Raw genomic sequence first — 17,530 nt, 5'->3', positions numbered from 1 at the left:
GGTGTACAGAATTATGCTGTGTACGTGCACCTACGGGGGGTTATATCAGCTCATGAAATCCTGTTATCCGCGTGATTCAGTCCGCGGGTCTCTAGCGATCTACACTTATCAAGACCTCTTTATTTAGACTAGATTGGACTGATAATTCAATACGATCTTCCTGAAATATTCAGACTTCACATCAGCGAGGAGTTTAAATTTATACTAATAATAAATCATTGCAAATCGTTCCAGAGTCGCGTAGCATTATTGTGTGCGCCGCCGTCTGGAACGTAATTTCCAGACTGGCTGTTTTTAAAATAGCAAAACAAGGCTTCCATGTGGATTGAATTTCCTTATATTTTTTTTTTGGTGCGTGCGTGAAAAGCTTCAACAGCATTTTAAAGTTCTTCCGCTGTTTACTGATAGCGGGTTTTGTTTTAATTTTAACAATCACCAATTTAACTCTGATAATCACACTCAGATCTGGGTATTAAAATTCAGTTTAAACAACGCAATAAAAAAAAGTAATTCAGAGCAAACACATGCGTATAATTGATCGATTTCTCGGGGGTTTTACATAATTAAAAACGCTGTTAAAATCTCAGCCTTTACAATGTCTAAGATATTATTTAAAATTGCGTTGAAAGGAAGTGGTTGTTGAAACAGAACCCTTTAAATTTTCTATGTCATAATTATGACTTAATATTCATAAAAGCCCTTTGTTTTTGATTTATTTTACTCTTTGGCTACAGCATGCCTTTACAATAGCGACAGCTCTTGGCTGTAGGCAAGAGCACAAACTAATTAGTATATCAACCACAAGTTATACCGGATAGCTTAATAATACAGAAACCGAAAAATATAAATTGTTTTAGTTTTCAGAGCATTAGCCAAGCCATGAGGTCACTGAAACTTCGGTTGATGAAACTGAAAAACTTTACACAATCGAGCTGTCAACTTAAAACAACGCGCATTTTTTCTACCAAAATTAATGTTAACGTTTATTCCCAAGAAAAAAGATGAAAGATTGCTCTTCCTGTCCACCAGCCGAATCCTTGACTGAATGGACTTAACTTGACTATTTTTGTACCGTGACAAGTTTAAAGAACCGCGGAACACACAGAAAAAACTGGAACTCCCAACAATCCCCTTGATTCCGCACTTCCTGTTTAGCCGTGTGTGGCACGTGATTGTCAGTTGTTAATATTTTGTGTCTCGTGGCTGATTTCTTAATATTGTCATAAGCCTATTATTTGTTTTCGTTGCTACACGGGAGAAGGACAGAATGATCTCAAAAATGTAAATTTTCCAGTCTGTTAAAAATCACACAAGTGATTGTTACAATTAAATTACTTTTATGTGCAAGAAAAAACACACGAAAAGGTTGTAAAAAGTTTATTTTGCTGATCAATGAACACCATTAAACTTGTATTGTATAAAAACATCCATTTCCTTGGCCGTGTTGCATTAATTTAGCTTGAAAATGAAACAATAAAGAAATAAAATGTACAGAAGTTAAACTTGTTTTTTTACAAGCTCACGCTGCGTGACAAAAACCGTACACAACTGATCATTAGCAACGGAGCAACTTGGCAGTGAAAAGGATCGAAACTAAATCTTATCATTTGGCGTCATGTACCGTTAAATAACACTTTTGATACGTAAATAAAATTATGACAGCTGTTTGGTTAATAATGGGGCGTTTTGCCAGGGGTAAGTCCCGCGCTGATTGGTCAATTTTGGGTTAAAAGACTTGGTGCGGATCGTGGTGCACGCCTATACAGATCAGAGTCATTTCACGTGCAGTGCGTGCTTTCAAGGAAAAAGGTAAGTGCTTAAGAGTGTTTTGTTGTGCTATTACTTTATCCAAACGGTTTCCTTTCCAAGAACCCGAAATGTATGTAACCACACCTTTCAGCGCCTGGATCCCACGCGCTCTATTTTCATTATCATGATCGGATCGTTAAAATACACAATCAACATGTGATCAGCAAATATAAGCTTGTAGTGCTCTATCTTTCGATGTTCCCTCGTGGAAACGCAAAATCGTCTCGGCAGTACTATGCAATGCATCATTTAAGGGCGATTTCTCATTCATTTAAATACCAGTTTTAGATGTGAGTTGCGTTTTAATCTCAGAAAATGCACGGCCATCGTAAAAAGCTTCGTTTGCGAGACTGGCTTGTTCAAATGATTAACCAAGGCAAGTTTGGCTTGAGATGGGAGGGAGATCCAACGGACAGGATATTTCGAGTCCCGTGGAAGCATGGCAGCCGTCATGGTTGGAGCGTTGATGATGCTGCACTGTTTCAAGCTTGGGCCATGTACACCGGGAAATACAAGGAAGGAAGGGATGTCCCCGACCCTCGAAAGTGGAAGACAAATTTTAGATGTGCGTTAAATGCCTTGCCTGATATTAAAGAGATACGTGGAAAGAGCTGCCCCAGAGGGAAAGATGCGTTTAAAATCTACAGGATGAGGCCACTCCGAGCTAGAGGTAAGTGTAGTACTGTGACATTCTGTTACAAAGACTCCCTCTTGCGATAATGTACGTTAAATTGGGTTAATCAGAAGAGAGCTATGGACAAAATAAGTCATGAGCCGATTTACCGAACGAAAAACAGAGCAGCGACATCTAAAACTCAAACATTGATAGGTAGCAGGCCGAGAAATCTGTGCTCAAACTTTCGAGCTTTGATACAAGTCGTATTCTGAATGTTATGTCAAAATGTCGAATAGAATTTGTTATGGGTATACACTTCTACAGGTCCTCAATCAACAACCACGTGCGAAGAAAAGAGCACAATGATACATTAACGATACTTCTTTGTTTTAAAACAAGCTCATTGCCACATAACTCATAATGGTAGCATGGCAGGCCACTATACCGAAGTACTGTGATGAATTATATTGAAAATGCTTTTTAAGTCGCCTCGCCTGAGAAAATCGAGGCCATATATATATTTGTTCGTTACATCCACTGCCGAGTTAATAACCTTAAGGACCGGGATATAAATGGGGCAAACATTTTTCAACCTGCTTTTCCTGTACGGAAATTTGTACATATGATTTTCTATCGATCGAGCAATTACACGAATTCTTCTACAGTTATTTGCGCGTGTTTTAGCGTTCTATTGATCTAGAAGCCAAGCACTTAAATTGTACTAAAAGGTTTTCTTTAATTTCATCGTGTTGGCTTTCCACACACGTAGAATTGATCGTTATAGACACTGCTTTATTTCAATCACGAAGAATTGAAGGACAATTTACACCATGTTTAATTCTTTCCACAAACATGTATCTTCACACAATACCGGATATCTAAAGGTATCAAAGTCTACCCCCAGATTTCATTTGAACTACAAAAGTCAGTTCTTAATTATGATAAATCTTACCATCGATTATAACTGCAAATCTCGACTGGAGAGCTTAAGCCATTGAGTTTTTCCTTCTTTTACAAAAAGCGGATTGTGACAAGACCCTTTCTTTTACTCAGCGCGACACGAAAGCAGAGTCGGTCGCATTTGGCTGAAATTTTAGTCCAACTTTCGATCATTCCTATTCCCTTTTAATTGTACACTCAACACTACCTTGTACCAACAATTCAGTTAATTTATCAAAATGAGTTGGTGAGTTGTTTATTTTACAAGCAATTAAGGAATATCGATAAAAAGGCAATCTGTACATTATAAGTTTTGGACCGGATTCGCGGTGAGCAAGGTTTTGTCTTTCGCTTTCGCGCTGATGCGATGCACTGTACGAGCTCCACAAAAAGGGGTCATTTCTATATACGGTTTTTCCTGCTTTTTCGAAAACCGTCTTCTTTGTTCCAGTGATATTACACTTCTTTCACACTTGAAGATTTTTTGTCTAAATATTCGGGGATATGATAGCGTAGTAACACTTTTGCTCATCTAAAACAACCGCATATGAGAAGTTCTTTGATAGTCAACAACAAAAAGGAAAGCTGACCTAGGGCTAAGCACACAATATTCCTATGGACGCTTTGTTTTGGTCTATACCGCATGATAAACTCAGATGAGGTAAATCGTGACCAAATGATTAACACAGGTAACTTTCAATATACAAGTGATTCATCAATATTACAACGGGTTTCCGTGGCCGAAGCAGCTATATAGTAGAAAGCACTTAACTAAATCAGAGTGCTTCATCAAACACGTGTTTTTGGAGGCTACAGGAACTGCCTTTCAGCTTTAATCTGTTGTACATTATATTCATTACTAAATAATAATGAAGCAATTCAATCAAATGAATTGCAAAACATCACATTAGAAGTGTAAAAAAATCTTCAGAAGATTGGGAAAATATTAGAAAGGAGACTGAAGACTGAAACCATTATGGTTGGGTCTCCTCTATTTAAGTCAAAATTGCAACATTGTATGATATTATAATTAATTAAATATATAGCATCAAGGGCATAAAACGAGTACTACACATTATCTACAAGTACATAGCTTACGTTTTTTTCAAAAGAAAGGAGAGGTAATATCAGCACTGAGCGAATTGTAGAAATTGTCTTTGGCCTTTGGCCAAGTAAAGCATGAGTTCAAAAGTGGCTCACAATTTCCTGTATAGAGATAAAGCAGAGAGTTAAAGTGTTTCTTATTTTGTAGTGATGATTTGGGTGTTTAGAAGAAATATATTATTAATTTATCGCAGATGTATTAGATTTAAACTGAGGTTGTTCATTTGTTATAGTAGAACATCAACCTTCTTTGCCAACAAGCCAAACAGTCGACAGAAGAAGGGAGGCCTTCCAGGCTTCAAGGACAAGCTTTAAGGAAAGTACTCCCTTTCCTATGCCAATGTGCTACCCGGTGAGTTTGAACAACTTCGTTGTGCCATGGCATCTTTTAAGAAAAGTACCAAATATATGATATAAAACTGAATAAAAACTCACTTTTTTACATGCAACTGGCAATTGTAGAAGCAGATATTTGACGAGCTAAAACCACAAATTTCAACTACTTTTAGTGTTCAGAATGTTTTGTGATAGAAAGCTAATATCATTTCACACTGGCATTCCGCCAGATTTCCAACCAAACATGTCAATTTTCTATGGCTGACATAGACAAACATTTTTCTAAGAGATTCAGCTGATAAAACTGTTCTAGTTTAAGTGTTAAGTTAACTTTCTTTTTCTTTGTTTTTTTGTTTTTCGTTTTTGACTAAAATAACTGAATATAATTTAAGTAATACCTAGCAATACGTTTATTGAAATAAGTATAACAAATGGCTGCTCAATTATAAAATATCAATGTTGTAAAATTATCAACTGTTATATTTTATTCCCCAGAATACATCATTTCCTCAAATAAATATGAGATATGGACACACTATAGATCAACTGAAGCTCACTGATAAAAGATATTGTTTCTTTACCAGTTATCAAAGAAACCGGTTTTTTTTTGCTATTTTGTGATCAAGTCAATTTTTATCAATATTGTATGACATGCAATTGAAAATTGCAAAATAACGTAGAATGAAACTAGCAAACATAGTCAGTTACAAATGGTAGAAAATGCTTAAAAATATTTCTCGATCAGTACTGAATTAATCAAAAAGAATTCCCTCTTAATATTTAGGGAATTGAATTTAAAAAGTTGTTACTCACCCTAACAGACATTAACCAGTCACATGAAACAAAAAACAAACAAAAAACAAAAACAAAAACAAAAAACATAAAACATAAAACGTATTTCTTTCTTGGGCTGGCATTTTCACTCTCGAAAGAGACGGTGTCTACCGTTTGCCACAAAAATGCGGAAATTTCTGTTGGAAACTAGTTAAATAAATCAAAAACGATTTTCCTAGGTTAATGTGAAGCTACCCAAAGGTCTTCGATTTGATGTAACTGTTCGATCTTGTGGATAAATGAGTTCTTCGTGCGTGAGTGCTATAAAATGATAAATCTAAACAGTCTTATCACTGTTGCTGGTCATGATCACATACAGTAAAAACCCGCGTATAAGAACCTAACATTTAAGAACCTGTAAGGCTAAAATTTCATTTTTAAGCACCCTTCACATAAGAACCATTCTAGGCTAAAATTCTAAAACAGGTTCTTATTTTCATGTTATGTTGTTTTGTATACAAGATTTATTGGGAATTATAGTGAAGGTTACAGTATAGGTTTGATTTTAACAGAATTAGATTAAAATAGTATAGAATTTTGCTTACCGAAGCCTTCAAGAATACTGTTATGGGACAGTAAAGACCAGATCATTTAAAAATTCTACTTTATTTCTTGAACAAAAGTTAAGAACCTAATTAAGAACCTAGTTAGCCTAATTTTACACTAAATACCATTTGTATAAGAACCTGTTTAGGCTAACTTGAAAAAACCTAGATTCTTATACGCGAGTTTTTACTGTATATCTGATTTTCGGCTACAGTTTATAGACCGGACAAAAATCACCAAATCTGATTGTGCAACGAAGCTATTAGCTAAGTGACTCTAGTTTCTAACATCTAGGCGATTCAACTTTAACTAACTGGTTTACCGTATTAAATAAAATCCCAGAAAAAGGAGTTTGAAGTAACCAACATTCGACAGCAAATTTATTCTACTGAGAAAACTGCAGAGAGTAAAGATTGGCCAAGTTGTATGAGATCGGTAACTTAAATTTACAATCTGAAATGTTGTTTTAAAAGTAGGAAAGTCTCTCGGAAAATTAGGGGTGCAGTTGTTAGAATTGCGAAAGAAGCTTTCAGTTGTAGCCAAGTTTATTATTTTTTTTTTTACAAAAAAATATATATATATCACATCAGTCTCATGTGTTCTTTGGGGATTATAAATGAAGAAGAACGAGAGAAATTTCAAAACACGATATAAAGCGTGACCTCAAACAGAAATTCTAAAATGTAGTGACTAATATCACGTATTATCTTATCCATTAATTATATTATCCCATCAATTCCTGGAGCTCCTTACACGAAAGATAGTATACGAATCTAATTAAGATAATGCTTTATTATATACAGACTGATATTTTAGAACGATATTTTACTCGATCTCAATATCATTTCGTGACTTCCGACCTCAATTGCATGACCGAATCAAGTTTTGCTTGAGTTTCAGACAACTTTCGGAGCATTTAATACCATTGCTTTTACAAGAGAATGATCTAAGTGACTAAGTGGACCAAAATGAACTTTTGAATCGAGGATTTACAAACAAATAATGCCAGTTTTACTGCGATCAACCGACGATTTTCGTTACAGACGATTTTTGAAAGATATCAACTGGCGAAACTTCACCGAGCAACTTCTGACCGTTGTCAGCTCGCTTGAGAACTAAACACCTTTCTTTCAAATTACTTTATTACGGAGCTCATCCTTTTATCCTGGTGCGAACGAAATTATAGTACATCAAATGTACACGAAAAAGTTTTTCTTTGCAGTTTTTCCTTGTCAGAAAACTTATAAGTAAACAATGTTAAACGCATTAATAATAACGCCAGCCAGCGATTTTTCGGCGACTCGACGAGGTTTTTCCTTGAAAACTTTCCTTTTCTAAACTCTGGTATGCCAGCTTTTTAACAAGGAAGACGTGCAAGACTTGTAAACTTTTACAGACTTGTAAAGGGAAACTTTTACACGTGTTACGAGCAGATAGATGGAAAAATTGACCTTCCGTGAGGAAAGTGAATGTTCGCCTGTTGACACGAACCGCTTGACTGCACTTAAACTTGATAGGGAAAACTTGCTAGTCAAGCTAAAAGAAACTCCCTTGCTCTGGATTACTCTAGTTTTGAAAAGGACCTTGTCATTCTCCGCCTTATATCTTTAAATTAACTTCACTTTCGACTGAAATCAAGACTTGTGAGTATTTCAAGCAAGTCCTATATTAAACGGAAACATGTATAAAACAGTTACGATTTGACTGATTTTTAAGGCTTCCCTGACCGTTACAAACTCACCCTTTATAAATACGTCTATTCTGTTCTTTTCCGCCAAGTTAAACTCTAGAACTTGTCCATCGAACTACTTCAATATGCTCAAACGTACCGAACACATTTATAGCAAATTTTAATAGCAAAAGAACGCGAAGCAAAGTTTCTTGGAAAATTTGAAGCAAGTGTTACGCTCAGTGATTATGGATATTGAGTTACAATGATTACAATAGGCACGGTTGTATAGTTCTTAAAAATAACTTGTTTGTTTTGACAGCCTCAATGAGGGCTAAATACCTGACCTGACTAAATTCCCGGGAAAGATTAGCAAACCAGAAGCTGTAATGGCACGCCGCGCCAAATTGGGACATTACATGTACTTGAAGTTCAACTTCCTTTTGTATACTAATAAAGGGATAGGTAAACTGGCCGGAAGTAAAATGACTTACCTTTTGCCTACGGTTGTATTTTACATGACAAATGAGTTTACGGTCAATATAAACGGTCAATATGAACGGAACACCTTTTGAGGTCAAGGAATGGGATTATTCTTAAATCTGAAGTAGAATGTCATGTCGACGTATTAAAAGGCTTTCAAATTAAAATAAGTACTATTGCCTGGGTAGAGAGAAACCGAGTGAAAAAATGCGATGTCCACAAATTTTGAGCCGTTGTAAAAACCGCATTTGTCTTAACAAGTTAATACAGTACGGCGAGAAACAGCGCCGAGGAAGAGTAAAAGTATCCGTGATAAAAACAAAGTGATTTTTCTGCGGCATTTCAACTTTGAATAATGATAATGCAACAACATTCAAATATACCAAGAATATACGCAAAGGTTTCAGAAGAGGCACTTAAAGATAAATAATTCACATTCTGGATGCGGTCGTACAAATAGAACTGATCAAACGCCCCCACAATCACAAGGTCTTTTTCCTCTCACATCACACTACGCTGCTTAAAGGTCAAATGCAACGAAATTGGAATTTTTTTCTTTTGTCCGCAAACCTGTCGTTTATGAAGGTACTAATGATAATAAACTTTCAGAAATGGTTTTTGTGCGAATTGTGGCGCTTAGGAGATGAAAATCCGACGATTTCCGAAGACTTCACGAAAACGAACCAAAAATGGCCGCGCGTAGAATGGAATCGAATAGAGGTATTTGTGACGTCAGGTGTGGCGAGCAAACTTTCACGTGTTTTGAGCGATCCTTGCAAATCCTTGGGTTTGTTCGATGGATTTCCAGAGTTTATGAAACAGCCGTTAGATGAAACCGATGAAGACTTTGATTCAAGCCTTCGAAAAGTCTAAATACAGCCATATCAGTTCGAACTAACGGCTTCTGGCAAGGAATAAATCGATTTCTGGAGTGATTAATTCCGACTCTGCGAGTGAACAAGATGGCGTTTAAATCCGGCAACATCTACATGCACCAACAACGAAGGAATATGCCACATATATTGGTGAGCCTAATAAATATAATGGAAACGGCTTTCAAAGAATTTGAAATAAATAAATAGTTGAATCTTAAGTTGAAGTATTGTCTTGCTTTTGTTCGAAAGGATTGCAATGTGGAATTATTTGTACACTGTTTGTAGCATTGCCCGGGCTGAGCTGAGTGTGTTCTCTAAAAAAACACACCTTGAAGAATCAATTAAACCTTTAGAAGCTTTAAACTCATTCCCCTCAGCCAAATAATTTATTTTCTAAGATTGAAATTAAATACCGTGACTGCGTGGCCTTTTAGCTTCAATCAGAATTATGCCTGGTATTAATATTGCTCTTTATTTGCCGAATTATTAACCTAGGTGATTATCTTGTAATCTGGCCCTTATATTTTTCAGTTGATTTTACTGATGATTCTCTGAAAAGGGAATTGTCTTAAGTAGATGGGGTGTAGGTCGAAGATAACAACTTAAACAGTAATTTATGGCAACTTGCATTTCTTAAGACCCAGGTTATAAGATCTAACTTGTGTGCTGACACAGGACCTGACACTGGGACATGTAGCAGGGAAAATTTACACCTAGTTTTGTGTTTCAATGTCCTTGCTTACACATCCTTGTATGTACAAATTATCATGAGATTTTGTCAAAGCTGCATTATTATAAAATATGCTAGGAAGCAGGGATGGCAAGTGGTGAGAGTCCTTGCCTCCCACCAATTGGCCCGAGTTCGATTTCCTGATTCCTGTTCTCGGCCTTGCTCTGAGGGTTCTCTGGGTTCTCCAGTTTTTCCCCTCCACAAAAATCAACACTTCCAAATTCCATTTTGATTTGGAAATTATACACTGCCCCACAAGCTTCTAGCTTTAATTCTCTCCATGTCTAAATAAAGGTTTATTTATTTTTATATAAAGTTGTTTATGCAATTTGTCATTTTATGTCAGCTTCTTTGTTTTGTACATTTATTGGTACTATTAACGGGTAATATGTTCTTTTGTTATGGTTGGATGGGGTCGGACGTCAATGCATAGCCCCTTTGTCAACATCCATCTTTGGACATGGTAAACATGTACAAACAACACAGATCCAAATCAAGCAATCACAGCCCACTAGCATGACCTTCTGATTTTGTGCGCTCATTTGCATGAAACCAACACCAGTATCCGTCACTTAAACAGCACATTTTAAGATGATGTCGAAAGACAATGTTAACAAATGGATGCAGGGAGAGGCTATGCAAGTTCACTGAATGTAAGAAGCTGATAACAGTTTCCAGTACTTTCCAGCCTATTACTATGATGGGTCAGTACTAATTATTTGTCAGTTAATGCTGCAATTATTTTATCAAACAAATGTACCATCATTGCCAAACAAGTTGTGGTCATTTTAAGTTTGTCACTGGTAACCATAGCAACAGTAAAATCTATCAAAAATTACCCTTAATTTTCACTTTAAGCGCTTATAGCTTAAAAACGAGCTAAATGATAAGCAGCTAGATGACAATCAAACTAAGTGCAGTGATTTTCCAAGACCCTCAAAGGAGACATTATAGCCTCTGCATGCACTGCTTGTAATTTATCACCTTATCTCAGACCAAGGGATGAATACAACAGTATGAATACAAACAGTAGGTGCTTCAAAAAACTATTTCCAAGTTTACAAAGAAATTGATAAATTATCTTAAAAATACCCAATTTCAGAATGGCTAAAAACAATACTCTTTCACCTTGAGGAAAGGGGGGGGGGGTACTCTTTATATTTTTGAGTAGGGGTGTGCTGGTGGGACTCTGTAACCGTACCATATCCCAGACCATTTTCAGCTTATTTTGCAGTACCCTATCGTAGTATGCTAGACTACACACTGAAAATCCTACCCTACCCTACCCCAAACTATTGTATCACTATTCCATCTTAAACTCATCTGCTGGAAAAACACACAGCAGCACACATGCATTTTCCTATCAAGCTCATATATGGGAGTATTAGGCTTGCTTACAAGTCGAGCTCACAGAGCGCGAAGCCCGAGAGCTCAAGAGCGGAGCGCGAGAGCTCCGCACCGGGTTCTCACCGGGGTCTACTACCACCAAGCCAGAATCGAGAAGCGAACGACTTTTGGAAAGTCTATGGGAGTATGGGAGTACCCCCAGCAAGTGGTGAGGGGGTTTTGGGCACCAAAAATACCCATATAGATTTTGAAAGGGAGTATGCCTAAAGCTGTTACTGAGGAATTTGTAAAAGGTCAACAGATTTGGGGCAGACAAAATTATGAAGAGTTAATTTCAGAAATAAATTGTCATGACACACCTACAATCTGGTTGTAGATTCTCCTGAGCCAGTAGTTCACTTGACTTATACTTGACTTATAATGAGTGCTATGCAATGCAACAGTCATTGTACTGGACTGAAATGGGGTTAATGCAGATCTGAACAAATGAATCAGGTAAATTGGCCTTTACAAGTGAACAAACTCATCATATACACGTAGTTTACATGAAAAATATAAACCTTTTCTTGGGCACCAACAATGTTCAGGTGGGGGGTATTTTCGTTGTTATATTTAGCATTCATAATAATTTCAAATATAAACAAACATTGAAAAGAGTGTTTCATTGTACACAATACTGTAAATTAAAAGCATTATTTTCCTTCAATGTCTGCATGTATAATTTAGCTTTTTAGACGATCGAAGCAATATAGGGAATATCATTTTTAAGTAAAAAGAAACATAAACATAAAAAGTCTGTTTGTAACTTAATTAGTAAATTCATGCAAAGTTCCTTCCTGTAATAAAAAAATATATTTTTAATACCAGCCTCGCGATTCACAATATTTAACGCAAACAGTAAAGTTATAGTTTTGGTAGAAGTTTATGAAGCGACTAGGGTCAGGTTAAGAAAGTAGTTTGTGAATCTAAGTTCAATACAATACAAGAAAGTACAACTTTGGGGTTCCCAGACAATGGGTAAGTTTATCAGCGACTTTACCTTCGAATTCTGCATTTCGTCGCAAACGATTTCGCATTAGTCCTGGATTAACGGCTTTCTTTCCAAGTTGGTAATAAGAGGAGAAGCGCCAGGTCTCATTCGAAGTTTCTAGGGCTGGAACACGGATCAAAGTGCAAGATTCTGCTGGAAGCTTTCTGAGAAAAACATGTCGGATGATATTGTATTTGCTGAGCAAAGCCAGCGTGCATTTGGCATACACATCCTCTCTTTTTCGTCGATCTCAACCATTCCTTGCATCGCTCCTCGTCTTTAAGAAGATATTTCGAATGGTCATCCGGCTTTATCGGGATTTAAATGCCAAAAGGTGCAGCAGACCTGGTAGAGACAACAGCACTTTGCTGCATCTTCGCGCGTCGAAGCTCGCCACATGTGACGTCACAAAATCCATTTCCGACAATTTTCCGAAGCTTTTCCGAACCGTTCCGTTTGTGAAGCGAATATAAAGGGATGTTTTTAACATCGAATATCTCAGCGACGTTTTAACCAAATCGTTTAAAACTTCAGATTATGATTATTCACAGTATTTACTTTCATTTAAAGTCAAAATGAGTCTTAAATAAAATTTCATCAAATTTCGTTGCATTTGACCTTTAAGGATCGTCCCTTTTACCAAGAAAGCTTATATTTACCTTCTAATTAAAATGGGGGTGCATTTTTAAAACTTCTTTGCATTTCGCTTCCCTATGTTATTATTAATCATGGAATTTTAAACTGTATTTTGCAGCAACCTTCCTACCCACCTATCGAAGCCTACGACATGTGGTCTTGTCGAGGTAATTGTTTAAAAAAGGAAAGAGATTTTGAAATTTATTTTGGAATTTCTCGTTCTCTGCTTAGTTTCTCAGCAATACCGGATAAGTTAACTAATCCTAGCGCCAGGAACGCATTGATTCCCTTTATCCACTGTGAAATTGGGCGGCGTAGTTTGCTAAAAAGTCTAGTCATGCCTATTAAATATAAATCAGCTAACTCTTCCACAAGGATCGCTTTTATTAGGTATCAGATCATTTCCTCAATACTCGTAACTTGATAATAAATTCCCAGGGCGCTAATTCTAAGAAATCCTTGTTCTCCCGCCTTTTATAGTTATACTTGAGAAATTCAACGGCCTCTGCAGCCTACGAGACATTTATTACCTAGCTCCGGATTAAAGCACATATTACCAATGTCTGTGTCATAATCCCTGCTAGAGACACTAGAATAAATCTGGCAACGTACAATTTAACCCCTCTTGCGAACTGCGAACGGCTTTTTATAAAAGGTTCCCGTAAAGTAGCGTCCCTATTTAAATCTTTCTTGAATGATTTCTTTGTAGAAAGAAGAAATAGCATGGGATTGAGTGACGACGAAATAGTTAACGTAAGAAAAACAAGATTCTTATATCATTTTTTTATATAAATAATTAGCAATGATAATAATGATGTCTGCCCGACTTAGTGAGAAAAGTGTTTCCTTCTGAATCCCAATTGTAGGTTAAGTTTGCATACGAGCTTTATGCCCATCAGGCCGGAGGTTATCCCGGTTTCAGTACAAGAAGCGACTGATGCTAGTCCATCGCAGAATTAACCCCCAGCACTAAATTTGCCGGTATCCATTTATACATATGGGTGAAGAGAGGCACTATAGCTACGTATGAGAGTAAAGTGTCTTGCCCAAGAACACAACGCAGTGCGCCGGTCAGGACTCGAACCCGGGCCGCTCGATTCGACCTCTAGCGCACTAACCATTAGACCGCCACGCCTCCTTGAATCCCAATTAATTTCATTGGTTCTTTTGCAGTTAGTTCATGAGATGATGAGCGAGGCAAGCTCGTCACCAGGCCTCAGCACGCCTGGCGGAAGCGCAGACTCAGCTTACTATGGAGGGAATCCGTTCTTCCCATGATGCTCCTGTTCATTGGAATGGCAGCGTCTTTTATACAACCTCACTTTTTATTGAATAGCCTTTAGTTAAAAAAATGACATTTTTTCTTGTCAAACTTTAAGTAATAAAATTAATCATGTTAATACTAAGTATTTGTTATAAGTAAACTTGAAAAGTTGTACGTAAAGCTACCTTCTGAACTGAGCGTATAAACGGCCTCTGTGGGTGCCACTTACCGTATTTACTCGACTGATTAGTGCCGGGGCGCTTATTATTTTTCGGATCTTAAGTGCGGCGCTAATTCGAGGGCGACGCTTATTTGAGGGCGGTGATTATTTAAAACTTGAACGCCACAAAGGATCTAATTTTTTACAGCAATTGAAAAACGCATATTTTGATTGTCAGTCTTCGTCTCTTCCTGAAGAGGGAAGTAGCGCTAGCTGACCAGGCAAAGTTCGCAACCTTTACAACATTTACAGAACTACGTTGCTTTGTAGTGCTGTTTATAGTTTAACGGAATAAGCGTCGAATAAGCGTCGCATCTGGTCTGGACTGCGGTGCTTATTCGGGGCGGTGCTTATTTTAAAACTTTTTTGTCTCAAATGCAGTGCTTATTCGAGGGCGGCGCTAATTCGGGGGCGGCGCTTATTCGAGTAAATACGGTAGTCTAAAGATCTGGTAAGATGACTTTTAGCAATGTTTTATGGAAAATTAAGTATGACATTGTCCTCATTTTCATTCTATTTTATGACTATTAGAATTTGAAGCTCATTTAAAGCATAGTGTTAGAGCATGGTTAGAGGAAAGTTCGAAACTGGATCGAGCACAGGCGGCCCAAGCTGAATCTGTGAGCTAGTGCGGTCATACCGTGTTGCGTAATAGTGGTCACGGTGAAGAGTTTGTATGGGTAATTTACAATACGTTTTAGGGGACAGGATTACTGTAAATTTCGTAATAAAAATACCTTGCCTTGCATCTACGGTGTATAACTTGCTGTCTGTACACTTACTTTGCTGATTTGAGGTGATTTCAGCGAGTTATCGCTCCCTACGCTAGAGTAAACGAATAAACTGCACTGGTCCGCGAACAAAATGTTTTACGTTAGAGTAGAAAAAAGAACGAACAAAAAGCGTTTTTCAAAAAGATTTATACTGTTTTAAAAGTTTTGGCTTCGATCCAGGCAGAACTGAAAGTTGTTATGCGAGGCAATTTGTGGGAACAACGCTTAGACTATCTTTGACCCCAAATAGTAGAGGGTCCTGAAGGGGGGTATAAAATCCCATTTTTCGCATTTCGGAGAATACAAAAAAACGTCCGTTTATTTCTTCACTTTCTAAGGCATCGCGTTCGGTAAATATTTTCAGTAAGGCAATATATGCACTATACTGTGATACTCTTAATTTCTATATCAAAAATTAAATGATCCCGAGAAGTTGCAGATCTGATATGAAGTTACGATGCTACAATTCAAAAGCGCGAAACTCTGGTATTACAAGTTAATGCCAGTGTCGATCGGAGTGTCTTCATAAGCATGCATAAGCGACAGAGCGGAGAGCCACTCAGTTCTCATAATTGAGCGCATGTAGGTTTTGACTCTTCTCATGATACTAAATGACCGCTATGGTGTCGCAGTGGACAATGGCATTGTAAGAAGAATCGTTAGAACAGTTGTAATGTTTGGGTATAAGACATCATTTGTGGTTTCAATGGTCTCCACAAGACCACTGGGCTTACTAATAAAATAATAAAAACTTTATTTATCCTTTATTTATCCTTCTCCACATGCAGTATGTCCACACTTTGCCTTCCATCTTAGAACTTCATTGTAATAGCCTACCTCATCAGGGAGATCACCCTTGTAAGTTTCGTAGATCTTATCAAGCACTTTTATGTTGGCGGTGGAGATAATGTTTGGTGGCAACAGATACTGACCTAGAAATCGAACATTATGGCCATGCAGTAACCTGTCGTTCGACTCTTGTACCATACGATCCACAAGTGGCAAGTAAACAGCTTTGCGCCACTACTGCTTGGGCGTGTCTGCTGACACATTGACGCGGTGTTCTTGGGCTACAGCCATTCGCGGCATTCTTGGTTCTATGCCACATTTGGCTGCCATTCTCTCTGCGCGCCCATAAGGATCGTCCCAAACCATCAGCTAAGGCGCGCGGAAGGGAGAGTTCAGGGACTGGACTATTGCATACCATAATGATGCATTTTCAGTGTATAAAATCAGGATAAAAGACATCCATTTAGAATTGTAAAAGCAGCAGCTCAGTATTTGTTTTTTACTTATTAATTTTGGTTGGAATTAAGATATAAGTAAAGAAGATATTTTCTGACTTATAAAGAATACACTTTCCCTCTTTTCCAAATATTATCCTTTCTTACTTTCATACATACATACATACATAATACATACATACATACATAATAATAATAATAATAATAATAATAATAATAAAAAAAAAAAAAAAAAAAAAAAAAAAAAAAAAAAAAAAAACAACAACAACATACATACATACATACATACATACATCACACATACATACATTCTTTATTCAAGACGCAAAGTTACAAGTAAAAAACAAAGGGGAAAAAAAGGCATTTAGAAAAGGAAGTTTTGAGGTTAACCCTATGCAAAAACGCCCTAAAAAATACAAAAAATACAGAAAATATATAAACACAAAGATCCTTAAATTAAACATTTAGATAAAATTTGAGCTTTGATTTAGGCTATTAGCTTCCACTACGTCTCTTAGTATGGTAAAAAAAATGTATAAAGAGAAAATGGCATAATTTATATACAGACAATTCAATAAAGTGCTTCCAATAACGTTTGGTAAATTATATATTTACCCTCATTCAACAAGGATTACACCAACATAAATACAAGATCATCAAGTAAATTCTTATCCGTACGAACAAGTCATAAAAAATATTCTATAAAATACAGAGGAAGCTAAGTCAGACATGAAACAATCTTCTAACAGCCATCAAAGAAAAAGTGCATCCTCTGTAATTACTAAAATGCACGTATATAAAGCTATGATTGTTTTAGGGTTATATTATTTCATTTAATTATAAGGTACAATGTTTCTGCACCGGCAGATTTTGGTCACTTCTAAACAAAAATACTTCCAAATGCCTCAAAATGATGCAGATTATCTACTCAACATGAAAACCAGAAAATTGTAAAAATGTTTGTGTCGAGTCGAAGCGATTTTCTTCGTCTACAGTTAACTTTTGCCAAGCATTAAGCTTACGGAAAAATTCTAATAAAACGATTCAAAGAGAAGAACAAATTACAAATGCAATC

The 17,530-nt window shown here is 36.8% G+C and overlaps 1 protein-coding gene across 3 annotated transcripts; it reads left to right on the top strand.

Annotated features, from left to right (window-relative positions):
- Positions 1-1,373: 1,373 nt before the first annotated feature.
- On the top strand, positions 1,374-15,186 carry LOC144666930 (interferon regulatory factor 2-like). Of its 3 annotated transcripts, none has more exons than XM_078528369.1 (6): positions 1,374-1,809; positions 2,092-2,479; positions 4,702-4,820; positions 13,073-13,121; positions 13,664-13,707; positions 14,128-15,186. In XM_078528369.1, the coding sequence occupies exons 2-6, from the start codon at positions 2,125-2,127 to the stop codon at positions 14,230-14,232; spliced, it is 672 nt and encodes a 223-aa protein (XP_078384495.1). In that variant the 5' UTR covers positions 1,374-1,809; positions 2,092-2,124; the 3' UTR covers positions 14,233-15,186. The 3 variants fall into 3 exon arrangements, with proteins under 3 accessions (XP_078384495.1, XP_078384494.1, XP_078384496.1); XM_078528368.1 differs by having other exon boundaries at positions 1,376-1,809; positions 2,122-2,479; XM_078528370.1 differs by having other exon boundaries at positions 1,378-1,809; positions 2,122-2,479; positions 4,705-4,820.
- Positions 15,187-17,530: the final 2,344 nt, after the last annotated feature.

The sequence above is a fragment of the Oculina patagonica genome, chromosome 9, assembly GCF_052425735.1.
Source record: "Oculina patagonica isolate OP01 chromosome 9, crgOcupat, whole genome shotgun sequence".
NCBI lineage: Eukaryota > Metazoa > Cnidaria > Anthozoa > Scleractinia > Oculinidae > Oculina > Oculina patagonica.
This window is presented reverse-complemented; position numbering and strand designations above follow the sequence as displayed.